General features: G+C 40.3%; 1 protein-coding gene across 1 annotated transcript in view; it reads right to left on the bottom strand.

Annotated features, from left to right (window-relative positions):
- The window catches only part of CA2 (carbonic anhydrase II), a 25,035-nt gene that overhangs the window by 946 nt on the left and 6,056 nt on the right, over positions 1 to 18,033 (bottom strand). The window contains exons 2-6 of the mRNA XM_009891945.1: positions 17,332 to 17,600; positions 5,828 to 5,946; positions 4,306 to 4,398; positions 3,463 to 3,525; positions 2,287 to 2,442 (exon numbers count right to left, since the gene is read on the bottom strand). Coding sequence (XP_009890247.1) covers positions 2,287 to 2,442; positions 3,463 to 3,525; positions 4,306 to 4,398; positions 5,828 to 5,946; positions 17,332 to 17,600 — 700 coding nt within the window. The remainder of the gene's footprint in view (positions 1 to 2,286; positions 2,443 to 3,462; positions 3,526 to 4,305; positions 4,399 to 5,827; positions 5,947 to 17,331; positions 17,601 to 18,033) is intronic.

Consider the following 18,033-nt stretch of genomic DNA (forward strand, 5'->3'; position numbering starts at 1 on the left):
TCCAACTCAAAGTTTCACCAGCACTAATGGTCTAGAGATGGTGTCACCACCCGTGTGTCTCTGCATTTCATCCGCACCATTTCCTGCCCCTGACACAGGCTCTCTTGTCCAAAAAATACCCTAGCAAGAAGAACTAAGAAAACACAGAAAACAAAGACCTATGCCCGCAATTTCTGAACTCTGCACACAAAGAGCTATTTGTCCTTGATCCAGATCTGAATTGAAACCCTTTCAGAATCCTTTGCAAGTTGTACTGGTTTGACTCTTTTGAAAGTTGGATTTTTTGTGCCTGATTGATGTTTAAAAAAAAATAAAAATTGACCTTACCCTTGGGTCAAATTAAAGCAGCCAAATTCATTCAAGATACCCTGATTTTCAAATACTGTAAGAAGGAAAAATGTTCCACATCAATGGGAGCATATTGTAAGGTTTTAGTGCTTGTTCCTAAAGTAAAATTAGTGTTTGCACAGTCTGATGTAATAAAAGCACCTTGGTGTCAATGTGGGCATCTCCAAAACTAAGAAAAAGACCATGCCAAAATAATAACCTGCCCCAAATGTGATCTTACCCAGATAGTTGGAACTGCTGACGTAAATATGTAGGTGGGATACAGGTTTTTGTATGCCTCAGCCTGCAGGCCAGACTTTCCCTCATTCAAGGAAGGAGATCCCCAGCAGGGGCAAGCCCAGGAGAGGACTTTACCTTCAGGACCGAATGGAACAAAGTTCAGAGCTCAACTTCTGCCAGGAACTGCTGTGTCACTACAGCAAATGATAACAGGCTTGCTACACCCTGCTGTAACAGCCAGCTTCTATCTATCTTTGGAAAACCAATTCAACTTAAACCCAGTGTCAATACACTGTTTAATGGTTTCTTGGTTTGATCTGTTTTGGAATGAAAAGGCAAGCTGCCACAAACTGTTTTGATCTCAAATTCATCTTTGAAATGTCGATGGTAATATAGAGGGGTGTGTGTGGGAGAAACAAGTGGTGTCTTTTACCACTTGTAGGTGGTTAAAGTAGGTGTAGTAGGAAAAACAACTCTATTTTGGCGAATGTGCTTCTGACCTATAATAAAACCATATTTGCAAACCTTGGATTATCAGTAGCAATAGTTTAAAACAAGTAAACAGTGTCAATGTTAATGCTCCCTTGCAGTTTAATAATGGTAATAATTGCTGTAATATTTACTTCCAATAGTTTTTTCTTGTAATTAATTCTATCTTTTATTAAGTCCCACAACAGCTCAGTTGCACTTTTTTTTTTTTTCCACATCAGCTGAATAAACCCCCGAGAATTGTGTATATTGTTAGCATGTCTGCCATTCATAAAAGGGATTTAAAAGTTTGAAGGGCAAACTAAAGCCCTTCAGGCCTAGTTTATATTTATAGGCTCTAGATTCTATTTATATCTCCCAAGCACACAGATGTAAACCCGAGGATGGAATCCTGCCTCTATGCAATTTCATTAATGGATGGTGCAGAAAGCTAGGGCCAGGAGTGATTTAATCTGCACGAGCTCCTTCCTACTAGGAAGACTCTATCCTCCTCAAGCTGCTCAACAGAATAGAGGTGGGGGTTTTTTTGTTTTTTTTTTTTTTTTTTAATAAGGCAGCAGACTTCTGGAATCTGCAAGTTTTGCCTCTTCCAAACAATGCGGTTTTGTTAGGATTGTCACAATTCTGCGTGGGATTTCCCAGTCTGTTCTGCGCTGAATAGAACTTGTAAAACGAGCTCTGTGTCCTGGAAATGCTGGAAGATCAACAAATCAACCACAGATCTACAGCGCGAGACTGCAGATGTGGAATACGTGCTCTTCAGATGCTTGGTAAACCCCATATTTTCAGGGCAAGTATACCCAGACAGGTGATGTGTGCATGTACAGCAAACCCGCTGATGCTCACAATACATGCTAGATGAACTCTGCATGCGCAAATGGCCCTTTCATGCATGCTACAAATTTCCCACTTTTTTACCACATGGCAGCACTAATCATGTATCTGGAAAACCTGATTAAAACTCCCCAAATTTTCTCTGGACTGTGTCTAAATACCTTACATTTTGCAGCAAACTACTTCCACGCATAGAAGCAGAGTCCTGCCAGAAGAAGATAACCACTGCAGAGATATATTTATATATATATAATTTTCGACACGTAATGCTAGCTAATACCCCGCATAGCTCTGCAGTACATATACTGCCATTTCATAGATCAGCAGGAGCGCTGAACCAAAGCAATCCATAGGACTCCAGTACGCATCTACTGCCACCATCCATTGGAGACCTACCTGCTCGGGGCTGACAGTGATGGGCTCCTTCAGAACATGCCAGATGACACATTCGAGCAGTGGGGGAGTGGTCAGCGAGCCAGGGTATGTCCAGTAGTCTCTGCATGCAGGAAGCAGTCCAGTGGGGTCAAAGTTTGTGAAGGAAGCTTGCTTCCCCTACAATAAAGAAAGGAGGTGGGCTAACATCAGAGGAGTGACCATACAGGGATGCTGGGTTTGCAGTAGTAAAGTTTTCTACAGGAAACTCCATGTTTAGAGAAAGGCAGAAATGGAGTTTGGCATGTAGTGTTGTGGGCCTCCTACAGCACCTTTGGGTTTAAGACTTTGAGCAATATATTTCTTACATTATAAGACTTTCAAGACATTGTTTCTCATTTCAAATGCTGAAGTTATGTTCCTTGCTTCTAGATACACAATTTGACCCTGCTTGAAGGAACAAAGAGTTTTCAGATACCACATACAACGGTTGTACTGGAAACAGAGAACCTGGGAGATCTGTTGGCAACATCCATTTACCTCAAAGGGAGACTGATCACAAAGATGACGGCATAGTCTCATTCTTTACTTTTCCTGCCCATATTTCTCATCAGCACAGGCCTTTACCCACTATGAAGGTACATAACTACTCAGGAAGTACTTTTCATTTTTCATTACTCAGCTCATTAAGATTGCATACACACTTCACACAATATTTAAATTATGGAAAGGCTTTTTTTTCCCCTCAGGGTTAAATATCCTGATCAAACTTCTTATCTGGACTCCCTCTAGAAATAGCCAAGAGAAGCATGCCCTCTTGGAGGAAGGAAGTCTATCCCAGATGTGGAGATGAGGGGAAGTGCCTTCTGCATCTGTCACCTAGACTAAAAATGGCACCTAGAAGAGTAGTTTAGATTAGGAAGATGAATTCTACCCCATAGCTTTAAATGCAGTTAAAAGACAGAAGCATAGTCACAGAGATACAAAGTGATCACCGTTCCTAGTATTCCCTGCCCTGTACCACAACTTCATTTGAATCTCTTTTGCATTTAAAATTACAGGAGCATTAGTGCTGACGGCAGGAAGATTTGTTTTACTTCTGTACGTATAGCAGACTGGAAAAAGTAAATAATCCACTTTCTGGAGAAGATAACGGTGCAGTTGTGATTGGTGTGAATCACCACAGAGAGCAAATATTACCTTGGTTTGAATAGAGTTCAGAGCATCCACAACTTTCTGTATTTCAGGCCTGGCATTTCCTACCTGTAATACAAACCATACGAAAAGAAAATAACCACGCACTCTCATGATACCTCTAGTTTTCTGTTACAGTTCTCAAGGAAACATTTTATAGTACAATTTGCCAGCACCACTTCATTATATAACAGGAGTATTAAAGCAAATGCGACTGGAACTGTAAAAAGCCTCTGTAAAATCATGCCAGTTGACAGTCAGCACAAATAGGTCAGCCAAGGACACTGGGCAGAATAAAGTTATTTTCATTTACAGTGTGTGGATTTATTTTTGGCCTTGAGCTCTTCTTTTTTTCATGGAAGTCACCCTCCTAATAAAACCCAGCGAGGCCAGGAGAGAGTGCACACTGCTGGGGAACAATCACCTTCTCCAACTAGCTGTGAAGATAATTCAACTTAGACGAAATGCTCTGGACATTTAACAATGACAGTAAAAGGAAAATAGGTGTTATTTAGGCCACTCCTACTGCATATTCTTACACAAATAGTTTTGTCAGTTATATACATCACCTTTCACTGAAAAGAGTTATGGCAGTGTCACTGTTGTGATGAAGGCAAGTATGCTGCTATAGGGCCACCACAGTGATGGATGGCAGTCATACTCCATTGCTGGCGTACAATTTTTATATGTAGAGAAACACAAGAATCTGAAACACTGCCCAGTTTGCTATGGGTTTATGCAGTATAGCGTAATGCTGGCTTATTCTATAACTTAGGCTCTCAGGGTGCCCCTGCAACAAGGAACATACTGAACTCATCCAAACAATACAAAAGAAAAAGTTCAACTAACCTTCATGAAGATGCCTACCACCGCCAAACCATCAGGATGCTTCACAGCTTCAGCAAATTTACCATATTTTACATTCCAGTGAACAATATGGAGCTAGGAGCAAGAAAACAAGAAGCACTGTGAAGATGATATTCCATCCACAATATTTTACGAATGAGGATTCAGGGAACTAATTTATTAAAAATTAAGAGCAGATGGTGTTTCACTGCTGAGATTTAAGAACTTTTGTGCACAGTTAAGAATTTGTTGAATCATTCATCTACTTTCAAGTTTCATTTATGCAAAGAGATTTCTGTCATGCATTTTATTTTGCATCCCGCTTTTATTCCCAAATGAGTTTTAAATGCAAGATGTGGCTGTATCGTTCTGCTTTTAGTCTGGTGAAAGCCCTGTTACCTTCATCATGGTTTTTTACGCATGCAAACTGAAGGATTTTGATATACACTGAAAGACATAATTGTCCAGTGTGAGGGAGAAGAGCTATTAACTACAGATCCGACCTGCAATCTAGAGAGTTTTTAAAAAAATTGTCCTGCCCTGTTCTGGAAAGCCTCTTAAAAGAATATGAAATTAATCTCCAGGTGATGCTAGCCAGGATCTTACTTTATTTTTGATTTCTGAGTTATTTCTAATAACTGGCTGTTCATCTGGCTGTTTCCCCATATCTGCCAGTCAGGCTGGGCAAGTATGGGACTGTGAACAGATGTAAGGCAATGGCAAGTTTCTCAGAAAAGACAAAGGCTACTTTATCTCATGAAAAAGCAACAGAGCCAATGAATTTGTGGAGCCATTTCTTTTACCCATCAATGCAAATCATAGGTTTGTTCTGCCAATGTGCATTTATGAAAGAGTTAAAAAAAGTCTGTCACAGCATCCACAGGTAGATTCCTAAACAGGGGACAAGGAAAGGTAGGATGCAAGGCACTAATGTCACGGCATTTCTGTAGTGAGACTGTAATACAGAGTCTTATGTGGTCCAAGGGACAACCGGAGTCTCAAGGATATTACAAATAGTGCCTGCAAGGTCTTACTTTGCTACCTGCCCTCTTCACAGCTCCCTTTGTTTCTTTGCTGCCAAAAGATGAAAGAAACGGCCTGCCCCAAAATTATTCTGTTGTTTACGTAAATGTCTCTGATGTTAAAAAATGAAGCCAGGAAAAGGGGATGTGCGTGTACAGAGGTACTGTGATTCTATTTCTTCATAATTTTCATGAGTCATCGAGAAAGCAGGGAAAAAAACCCAGGGATAACTAAAGTGGGTTTTTCTGCTTCTGTAGTCTCTTTGATGTGAAGCAGATGAAAAAAAAATAAAATATTACAAGAGCCCTCTAATTCTAATCTCTGCTACTGTAGGGAGTAGGTCCTGGGGTGACATTGCACCAATGGTACATTGGTAACCCCCACAATCTCTTGCCCTATGAAGATTTGTACAGAAGCTGCTACCGTGGTGGAAAAATAAAATAAAATAAAATAAAAAAAATCATTATACACAAAAGACTGGAGAAGGTAAAGCATATCCTACCTCTGCATCATACTTCACACCATCCACAGTGTGCTCAGACCCTTGGCCCTCACAGGATCCCCAGTGAATGTGAAACTGTGCCAGCCTGTAGACTCCATCCAGCGCTCCTCCTTGCAGCACTGCAAAGCAAAGAGCCTCCATTAGCATCTCCCATAACCTTTGCTATCAAGTCTCACTTCAAACTGGAACATCCATCGCAAGTCTTCCAAGTGAATTAAGAGTCCATTACTCTGCATGCTGCCATGCTACTCCAGATCATCCTCAATGGTACATTCCTGCAATATGCCAAAATCAATAATAAACATCTAAAACCGTAAGTGACTTTACAGTGAGTGTCTCATCAGCAATTTAACAGGCATGCTAATATTACAGGTGACGAGGAGAGAGCTAATGATGTAACTTTTCTGTCACTAAATAAATAAAAAAGGCCAAGAATAGCCTTTGTAAGAGGCCCATATGGAGTTATTCTATGAAAGTACACTTCAAGACCAAGTTATCTTTCACTTACTAACGTACTCTGTCCCTTCATTGTAGACGCTTTATCCATTTAGGCCTTAATCCTGCAAATCCCATGGTGGACTAGATGGGGGAAAATGCTTTTTGTTCCAAATTAAACCTAAACACCTGTTAGCCATGGGTTGCAGCAAGTGGAGCACTGGGCACAGTGCAAGGCATTGCAGAGGTGTGAATTCAAGTCTCTTGTCCCTCCCATCCTTTACCCCTCAAGAACAAATTTTAAAAAAATGGTGGAGAGAATGGCAATGCCTGCAGAGGCAGTTTTTTTTTGTTTTTTTTTTTTAAATCTGGACTTGAAATGAGGCGTATACTTATGCTCTCCACTATCTGACCTTACTCCTGCTATGGGACTGCTGTAAGTGGAGTGCCCAGCCACACTTTCAATTACACAGAAGCAAGTTTCCCTGAGCTCCCTTATTTTGCCTGTTGGTTTTAACCTCGTATTTAAACCGTGACCAATCACCATTACGATATGCAGGATCAAGCCTTATTACTGCAGAACGATCAAGGTACAGTGTCTCCTCCAATGCAGCATAAAGCACAGAACAATAACACATAGTTCTCTTAAATAGAGCTATTTATCTAAGTTATTAGAGCAAGGTTTCACAATGGTTTGTGGTTTGGTCTCTTTTTTTTTTTTGCTAAGCTTCTCAAATTCACAATTAAATGTTTAAGTTGTAAATATTTAAGAATAAAAAATATTTTAAAATGTAATTTGAAGTGTTATGCATCTTGGAGATCAATTTGTCTCTCTCTATATACATAAATATATATATAAAAAAACAAAGTGACAGAAGAGTGTTCACATCATATATTACATGTAAGTGTGCTCTGTGTATATGCCACAAACAAAATGGTTCTGTGGAGTGAAGATGCTTTCCTTTCACTTAGTTTAGACACTATCACAATACGTGCACGTGTGGAAAATATACATCAAATGCAGATAAGAAAAAGTCACTGTCTGTTCAGGTTTGAATTATTCTAATTATACGCAAGCATGGACAACAACAGCCATGGATACTTGGCAATGGGGAACTCAAAGTGGTGAGGATTTGACTAAAAAACTGGAATACATGAAAATCAAATATAATATATCTATATAAAACACATTAGTTTCCACTAGTGTAACTTACACATGCAAAATTTCTGTTCAGTGGACAAATTTAGCATTTGCCTGGGGCTCCTTCTTTGGTAAACATATTTAGAAGTCTCCCAACGTATTTCTATTTGAAAAATGTAAATAAATGTTCCACTGCAGTCTTTGTAATTTCCAATACTGTAGCCAACGCTGAACAGCCAACAGACCAAGACTTGCCCTACCTATTGCCAAGCTATGTGATACAAAGAAGAATGGCTACTTAAAGTAATTAAATAGGAACATATCTTATTCTACTTTTATGTTTCTGCATGTGCTAGTTGCCAAGAAGCATAACTGTGTCGAGCACAGGACTACAAATCAGAACACTTTTTTTTAGAACGGCGACTGTGAATGTGCATTAGTTCCTTCTGAAAATGAAGTAATTGGTTGCTACGTCTTTACAGATGCAAAATCATTTAATTGACACAATATCGTGTTTCATTTAAAAATGATGCCATGGAGCTGCAGTGTTTCAGTTTCAGTTCCTCTGGCTAATGGATTTCCTGCTCGTTGCAGGTACAAATGGACTGAGGTTCCACCATCCCTCAACCTCAGAAAGCACGAGCGCAGCACAGGTTAATCTGCCATTATCAATCAATGGAAAGCATGCTGAAAAGCAGAACCATGCAATCTTCTTAAATCCATTTGCAGTGTTATTTCTCTATAGTTTGCTATAGTCTCATAAAACTCAAAAGATGCAGAAAAATCTCTTTGCGGTTTTTGCTTACTTTTCTCATTCTGTGGTTCTCAAATCCAGCACTAGCTTATTTTGACTCACAGCAGAGCATTCAAAGAAAGTAATAATTAGATTAGTGTAAATGAATACAAATTCAGCAGGCTTAATTACAGAACAGCCCTTCTTGTTCTAGCCTACATTAAGCAGTTATTTTTTTTAATACTTCTCAGCCTTTCCAAAGAAATAAAATTTAAAATTAAAACTTAAAAGGCAAAGTAGAAATGTTAGAGCTTCATTTTTTTTTCCCAGTGCAAGCTTTTAAAACCATGAATAAATGCTACCAGCTTTTGCAAAGTAAAAGTTCATCAAGAATCAGAGAAACATTCACACCAGGAACTTCCCTGTCCTGTGTGCCACCAGCATCAATTCACGCCACATTGACAACACAAGTCCAACCTTTCCATCCCCTTTTTTAGGGGGACAGGGAAATTCGGATCCATATTCAAGTACCTCATCATGTGCTCCCTTCCTTTTGAAATTAACATTAGTGTACATCATCCTGGCAATACATATGTAGCTGTGCTCCCTTTTGTTATGTAGCACAGATGCAAGGTGAAGACAGCACCAGCCCACCTGGAGAACACATTCTTTTCTTCCGGGTTCATCCTACCCAACACAGTCTACGTCAGTAACCTGGTCTCCATAGATGTGTAACAGCTCAAGAGGCGACAGCTTGAAAATGCAACTTTTTTTCCCTCCTATTTGACAGTTATTTGAAATGTTACAGGGATACAAATTTGGAGCTACTTCGCTTAGATTAAGAAGTGGTAACTGTTTTCAACCTTCTACCCTTTACCGGAGAAGTTATGTTAGTAACATGCCATAATTATATTGCACATGAACTGTTCCATTTAAGTCTGTGGATAAAGAAGTCTTGGATAAAGAAGGTGAACTCGATTTGTCTCCATTACACTTTCTTAGGATATTTGGAAACACACAGAAATCAAAGGCCATTTTGCTGCATCTGGGACACCTGTTTACTGAGGCCACACAACTTCACTGTTCTATGTAAAGACAAGTCACCGGGTAGTTACCTTTCCTATGTAGAATGGAACAGCTCTGTAAGAAAAATACTGTGGACCACTTCATATCTTTTTTTTTTTTTCTTCAGGTATTGGCAGCATCCACATCTGAATTTTTGCAGGAATACTGTGGAATTACTGTTAGTGTCCTGGTTTGACCACAACATTTAGTTATCCCTTGTGGGGTGTTCTCTCTATACAGGCCTGGAGACTAAGAAATCTCATCAAGGCAATAAACCTATCAAAAAAATTTATCAAAATGGCCGAACTACAAGATCGTTTCATGAGTTAGAATGAAGTCCTTCCTGTCATACAAATTAATGTGGTAAGAAAGATACTATTCTAAATTTTGGTACTGTGAGTAAAAGCAGAATGAGAAAGTGTTCTTCAAACGGAAACCACTGACAGCAAAGCCCCTTTCAGTACCTGAAATAATGGGTCCACTACAGCACAATGGGTGACCAGAGCTCAAAACTTAGGAAATTTAGTTCTAATTAAGATTCCACCAAACAAAAGCCTAGCAGCAGGTCATTTCAATCACCTACTTTGGAGGACAGCCCTCTTGCAGACACATTGCTTTGGCATAAAGAAAGCCATGATTTTCCATCAGCCTACAGTAGCTGTGCAGGTGTATATGACCTTGTAGATAAGCGTGCATGTAAAAATATGCATAGTATATACATGAATATTAATATTTTGCAAGCTTTTGTGTATACACAGACATCTGTATGATAGCAGACAGGCCTTGAGGAGACAAAGCAGATGAAGCGTTACTTGAGAAAAAAAGTCTTGAGCACCGTGCACTATTAATGGCACAAAAAAGGCTCTTATGAAGATGCTCAGGGATTAGCCTTGTGTTCTTATGCAAGGATGGGCTTCCCCATCAGGCAGACTGAAGAGTTCAGTTAGGGTAAGCTGTCGCTTCTGTGAAATGTGGCGTACAGAGCGTCACATTTTGTGAGATGTTTCCTTCTTTATGTTATCTCTTTCCTACATTCCTCCTAGGACGCTGTATCATGACAAGCAAGAGAGCAAGACAGCACGCAAGCATCTGACTGTAGGGATCATACTTGCAGAAAACATCTGTAGTGGGTTCCACCAAGAGAAAAACTACGTAATTGGTATCTCATAAGAAAAAAAACCCACTCTGATCTTGCTAGAGGGTTAGCCTGATAAGGCAACAAGGGTGTTCCACAGAGATAGACCAGAATGAAACATCTGCCAAAAATGCAGCAGGTCTCCAGACGTGTGTATCGGCAGTGGGTCAGTGATTCTGATTCACCTCAGCTGAACTATTTCATCCAGACTGGGCAGCAGCCAGAGAGACTCTGACCTGCTTAAAGATACGAAGTCATTTAGGTTCTTAACTTTCCTCCCACTCCCTGGGGCCAGTGGAGTTTATTTCTCATGTAATCTCTTAAATGGAGATTCTGAGAGTTGTAAGGTGCTGTACTGAGACCCTGATCAGTCTTCAATCTGTGTGTTTCACATCACATGAGCTAACTATGACTTTCTAAGAACTGCGCTGGAAGTATTAAAATTTTCTTTGAAGTAACAATTGGTTTAATTTCTGATGGTAATATCTATAATACTAGTCTTAGTGACTGCTTACAGTACTGAAAATTGTTCATTCGACATGGTGCTCATACAACATTGAGATCTAATGAAGGATGAACAAACTTAAGGTGTGAGCATTGCCTCTAAGTACGCAGCTGTCCCTCATGCCTAAAAGTAAATGAACAAATATATCAGCTGGGAAGAGTAGTTATGGTGACATCTGGCACATGGCTTCATTACATCTTGAAAATAAACTTTTCCAAGTGGCCCTAGCTGATAACAGCTGCCTAGTTTCTCCCAGTTTGGCACTAAAAGCACCTCTAGAGGAGGGATTTGGAAGAAGGGAAGGAAGTTGCCATGATTCTTAAACACACAATCCATGCCAAATTTCCACCCAGAAGTTGCAAGTTAAAAAAGAGTTCATGTAAGTAAAGAAGGGCACTTTTGGGCTCTGTAAAGAAATCAAGGCCCGAAGCATGCAGGACTCATCTCAAACCCTCTAATCTTCCTTTCCAGTTCCTGGAAGCACTGGAACTATTCTCAAGCCACCTGCTTTTCATAGGCTTTGCAGTTTCTGGTGAACCCAGTTCACTAGAGAAATGACTTAATGATCACTCACCCTCTGGGACCTCAGACTTGCTAGTCAAGCAATGCACAAAAGTACTTGTGACACATAGGCAGATGTTTGAATACTACAATCTATAAGCAGTCGGTTCCCTGATTTATAATTCAGAATGGTCAGCACATCGCTCAGGCTATGCTGTATTGTGGACCTTCAGTCCATGGCTGTAGACTGATAACGTGCAATATTACTCTGGCATAGCTAATGTTACATCTTCAGAGCCAGGAAGCCTAAAAATAGCCCAGTGGCAGTGACTTGCATTAAAAGTTGTGCCTGAAGGACAGGAGACCTGTGTCTTTCTTCCACAGTTTACCTGCTGAGTCGGAAGTGTAGGAAAACAGCAACAGTGGCACAGCTTTCAGAGCAACTCACTGCCAAGCAAGCAGTGCCAATGCACTGGCTGCTGAATAACAAATATAACAAAATAAATTGGTTTGTTTCCAGCGAGTCATAACTCAAGACAGTTGAAGCTCCCTCATTAATATTTACAATTATAGGAAGAGGTTGGCAGCATATTTGATTACAACTACTGAAAGTCTCACAAGGGGTGCTAGTTCCAAAATCAATAGAGTATTTTCATTTCCCTAGGTCTCCTCGTAATTTTAAATTTTTACTACAACAGTGTCAAAAGCGTCAGATTTGCTTGGGACTCTCTTGGATTTCAATATTATCTCTAGCTTAGCAGCAATGAAGAAAAAGGAAATAATTAAGAGACTCGTCCATCAGCAGAAGTTGCCTCTAGAGCCTTACACCACAGTTAGAATTCAGTTCTGTCAGGTTCTACAGCTAAAATACGATATTTTAATATTTTTGTTATGGAATAAATTAATTGCTGATTGGCTTAGAATCATAGAATCATTTAGGTTGGAAAAGACCTTTAAGATCATCTGGTCCAACAGTAAACCAAGCACTGCCAAGTCCACTGCTAAACCATGTTCCTCGGCACTACATCTACCTGTCTTTTAAATACCTCCTGGGACGGTGATTCAAGCACTTCCCTGGGCAGCCTGTTCCAATGCTTGACAACCCTTTTGATGAAGAAGTTTTTCCTAATATCCAATCTAAACCTCCCCTGGTGCAACTTGAGGTCATTTCCTCTTATCCTATCACATAATACTTGGGAGACTGACGGCCACCTCATTACAACCTCCTTTCAGGTAGTTGTAGAAAGTGATAAAAGTCTCCCCTCAGCCTCCTTTCCTCCAGGCTAAACAACCCCAGTTCCCTCAGCTACTCCTCATAAGACTTGTGCCCTAGATCCTTCACCCGCTTCGTTACCCTTCTCTGGACATGCTGCAGCACCTCAATGTCTTTCTCGTAGTGAGGGGCCCAAAACTGAACACAATACTCGAGGTGTGGCCTCACCAGTGCCAAGTACAGGGGGGAGGATCACTTCCCTAGTCCTGCTGGCCACACTATTCCTGATACAAGGCAGGATGCTATTGTCCTTCTTGGCCACCTGGGCACTCCGCTGGCTCATATTCAGCCGGCTGTCAATCAACACCCCCAGGTCCTTTTCTGCCGGGCAGCTTTCAAGCCACTCTTCCCCAAGCCTGTAGCACTGCATGGGGTTGTTGTGACCCAAGTGCAGGACCCGGCACTTGGCCTTGTTGAACCTCATACCATTGGCCCCAGCCCATCGATCCAGCCTGTCCAGATCTCTCTGTAGAGCCTTCCTACCCTCAAGCAGATCAATACTCCCATCCAACTTGGTGTCATCTGCAAACTTACTGAGGGTGTGCTCGATCCCCTCATCCAGATTACTGATAAAGATATCAAACAGAACAGGCCCCAATACTGAGCCCTGGGGATCACACTTGTGACCGGCCACCAACTGGATTTGGTTCCATTCACCACAACTCTTTGGGCCTGGCCATCTAGCCAGTTTTTTTAAGCAGTGAAGAGTACACCCGTCCAAGCCATGAGCAGCCAGTTCTTCCTTTTATAAGCTCATCATACACACAATCAGAAGATACTGACACAGTGCCTACTGCTGTGAGAACTTCCCATTTGAATTTCAGGTTTTAGGTGAATTCTATGTAAGTTTCACGGAAAACTTTTCAAAGAAACATTGTAAGTATGTTGCAAAATCTTCTCTTGGGCTCTTCAGGTTTTCTTGAGCAAAGTCACTTCCTGTGGTTTTACAGCTCTGAGAAGTCGCTGTTTACTTCTGTCTTTTAAAGGGAGTGAAAATACACACTCATCCTTGCAGCAGACTATTATATAAAAGTGTTTAATATGATAAAATAAGTACCCTTAATGAGACACTCCTTTGATAAAGTTCCTAAAGTAAGGTGCATTATTATAATTTAACAGTTATCAGCACCATTTGCTTCACTCATGCGTGGAAGGTTGGGTCCCAGGATACAAGAATGGATGAACCTGCACTTGTTTTATTCCTAGTGACACTTAAATAATTTCTGCTTTTATTAAAGTTATAGAAATGTTAAAGATTAATGCCTACAAATACTTGAACTTTCAAAAAGTTAGTGGACATGAGAACTAAGAAAGCAACTGCAAGAACTGAAGGAGAAGAGAACCTAAGGAACAACTGGAAGTTCACTGTTCACTTTCCACATACAAGTCCAAGAAAACATTCCAGAAGACTTCAAGGGAACAAGACAGAAGGCATCATTTTATCTAAGAGATAATCCGGGAATTCCAGCAAATAAAAAATTGTTCCTAAATATGGCAAAGCTGGCTTGTGAGTTTTCTCTCTGTACACCATTTCTACCAACTATCAACTGTTAAATATGAAGGGGATTCACTTTGGGAACTGACTGAGCCTTTAGAAGTGTATTCTGGAATGTAACAGCTGTCACGTAGCCCAAGAAATTCAAAGGCTGCACTGCAAGAATTGAAATGGAAGGTTTGGGGGCAGCTGCTTGGGAAGAGGTTTTTTCCTAAGCGTGCTTAGTAACACCTAAGCATATCTAATAAAATTAACAAGGAAGTAAAACCAAGTCAGGTTCTAAAACTACCACAAAGACTTTAACATCCCTTCTCTGTTAAAACATCATTGTAAGAGAAAATTGTATAGGTCATAGGCATAATTACAACCTGATTCAAGAGTTGTGTCTATAAAGCTCCACCTATTAGTAAAGGGATCTTCTAAGAGCAGAGAAGAAAGCGTTTTCTTCTGTGAAGATACATTAGTCACATAAATTGCACATAGATTGTTTTGGTTTAAAAAGTTAAACTTATTTTACATTCTTACTATGCTAAAGAATATAGATGGAATATCATTTTAAGGAATTCTATATTTTTCTTTTAGATTTTTAGTGTTTCACTGATATGGGCAGAAGCTTCATACTACATAGTCTTGTATGCACACATATAATGTAACAAATATACATTTGGGAGGAAGAGCCTTTTTATTTGGGGGAATAAATAGTTTACATCAAAATTTTTATTATTCCGATATCTACTTGTTGTTAATTGTGATCAACAGTGTTCACATTCCATATTTTCTGAAACAAAGAAATAGTAACAACTACTTTCAAAGAGTTTTATCCAAGCATGCTAACTATTATTACCTGTATTTTTTATTGCAATAACTTATTTTGCATACCCTAGAGAGCAGGAGTTAGACATTAATACCTAGAACTGCTGTTCAATTTACTTCAGCGTCGTCAGTTATGAGCCTGAAGATTCTTAATGAATGGATCTACTTCTTTGTTTGTGAACAATCTTCAAGACATGAGTAATTGCACACAATGATCTTATTACTTCATTTTGTGCCTACTACCACAGATAATTCATTACTGCATACAGGACAGCTCATAGGAGCACGCACTATAGCCTGTGGGATGTATTTACAGGATTTTGTTCCATTGTCTTCTGTAAAACATACCAGCACATCACATAATTTCACATAATTTCTCCTTGTGACTGTTGCGTGCTGTCTAACCATGAATTTGGTACACACATTATAGTCTCAAATTCAGAAATAGGAGTGAATCAAGCACAGTCAAGTCAGACAGCTCTATTTTGCGTAAGGAAAGTAGGTTACCTAGTTAACTGCATACAAATGAAGCCATTAAGCATGCTGCCAGGTAGATTCCATGCACTCTAATTTTCAATAGAAAGCAGGATACTTAAGGATCCACTCTTACCTGGCCTCATAGAAATCTGTTTAATTATTTTTTTTTTTCTAAAGCATAATCAGTTTCTGATTCACTAATAGAGCTACTGAGAATGTTTCTACTTGCATCTCCTATCCTCCCACTCTGAAAGCTGTGTCACTGCATATCTGTCAGTGGATCCCTGTCACAGATGTTCTGGTTCGGGACCGACTTTTCTCATAAAATGCGTTCTTCCTACAGACAGTTCTTTGGATTATTATATGTTCCTGCCATTTTTTTCTCCCAAGTTACCAAATACAACCTAATTTTCACAGTCTTTCCAAACTTATGTGTTCATTTTGTGTGTGCATAACAGTTCCATGAGGAGCTGAACCTGTTTCTGTAGAGCTCAGTGAGAGCAGACTCCCATGTATCTGCTGAAAAGATAATCCCTTCTTTTCTACTCTGAATCATTTACCTTATTCCCCATGACACTGCTAAATGAACATGCATTCAGCTCCTCAGTGCTTCAGAAAAATAAACACTAAGAAGTCAGAATACATTTTTCCCCTTTTTTAAAAAAAACATACAAATATTAATGTAGATGCTCTGTGTAAATTACACATCAACATATGTGTATTTATACAACTGTGAACACTTAGACCTGACCACTTAATATTGTTCAGCATAAAGACTGCAATTAAAATACAAAGTCAAATTCTTAGTGCAATGCTGAATGTCAGTTGTACTGTAATGTTATATTACCTGCAACCCTCCCCCCATTTCAGTGGGCATGGATCATTTGTTTTCAGCACCATTCCCTAAACGACATTGCCATTGAAATGCTTAGGGAAAATGGGGCATTTGCTCAAGCAAGTTACATCAGGCAGTGTCTAGAGAAGGCAGTGACTTACAATGGGATTGGTTTTGCTGTCTAAATTAAAAATAGAGGCACACTCATTCTAGCAGGGTGATGATTTCTGCAAATTCAGCCAGCTGAAAAACTACAATTAAAGACAACCTACAAACCCCTTGTTGCAACTATCCATCAATGCAGCCAATTCCTTTCATAAGGATTACTAAAAGGTTTGCAGGATTCAGGGCTTAATTTCACCATACAGTACGATGAACAGTAAGACGCTGTGGAACGACTGCCTGCTAGCAAACTTTGTCGGAATCTCTCAGATGTATTATCTTTATCTAGAAAGCCCAGCATCAAGAAATGTCAGGGATAATACTTGTTTAAGTTACAAAAGAACAAAGAGGTATTTTCTAATCATTTCTCTGTTTCTGTACTAACCTGGGAGCATATTGGCTTTAGAAATATGAAATAATATTTTGATAACCAAAGAAACTATTTCCAAACTATTTCCACTTCAAGTTGTTAACTGTAATCCCTTGTTATTCTAAGGTCAATTTCTTCCTACGATGTATTTTGCCTCTTCCTTTAACCATTTGGTCAGTAGCTTATAATGAGCTATGCCTAAAACTGTTCTTGTCAAATAATTATCTCTTTTTTTTTTCACTCTACAGTTGAGGTCTTATCCAAATCCTTCTCATTTAAACAAACATAAAGCAATTAGCTTCTCTGGAGTTTAGAGCAGGGCAGCTCCAAACTGCCCAGATAGGCTTAGTTTTTTTTTTTTTCTGACGGGAGCTCAGCTTTCTTCTAGCCTAAAGGAGCCATGTGGGATGCAGAATCCTTAAAGGCTGAATCCTGACCTTCCTGAAGGCAAAACACTCCAGATTTTTTTTTCGTCTTTAAAAAAAAATCCACCTATGGCCTCAGTAGACATTTTAGCAGCAATTTCTCCCAGCTCTACCTGTGCACACAAAGATGAGGTCTCACCTGACTTGTCAGAAGAATCATCAAACTCCACGTTGAAGGAGTGCCCGTTGTTGACTATGTTTCTTGCCGTGCCGGCATCATAGCTGAAGCTGAGCGGCTTCAGAGAGGAGTCGTACTTGGCCGATTTGCTGCTAATGTCAACTGGGGACTGGCGCTCTCCATTGGCGATGGGGAAGTGCTCGTGCCAGTGAGCGGGTCCTGCAAGACAGAGTAAACAGCTCAGTGGGAAAGGACATGAAGCTCGAGGGATACAAATGATAACCCTCACTCTAGAAAGCGGGATGCTTGAACGCTAGCGTCATAACGTACATCATAACAGACATCATAATGCACCACCTGTGCAGGCTGCCGATGCCAGTAACACAGATGAGGTGATATCCCACCTAGGGACCAAGGCAGGGACCTGGCAGTTTTTATCGGGGGGTCCTTCTAGAGACCAGCCAGTCCTGCTGGAGCAGCGCCCCGTCCTCCCCTCTTCCTTGCCCCGTCACCGAAGTAAAGGAATGACAGTACAGTAGGAAACCAGAGGATGCTCCAGGCAAACCGCGCGGCGCGCCGCTCGGGCGCAGGTGGCATCTCAAGGTTAAAAAAAAAAAAGAAAAGAAAAGAAAAGAAAAAAACGCCACCGAGCTCTTTCTCGCTCCGGGCAAGGGCTCGGTGCGACGCGCAGCGGTCACGTCCCGGGCAGCTCCCGGGGACCTG

This window comes from Charadrius vociferus, unplaced genomic scaffold (genome assembly GCF_000708025.1).
Source record: "Charadrius vociferus isolate BGI_N301 unplaced genomic scaffold, ASM70802v2 scaffold15, whole genome shotgun sequence".
In the NCBI taxonomy this organism is placed as follows: domain Eukaryota; kingdom Metazoa; phylum Chordata; class Aves; order Charadriiformes; family Charadriidae; genus Charadrius; species Charadrius vociferus.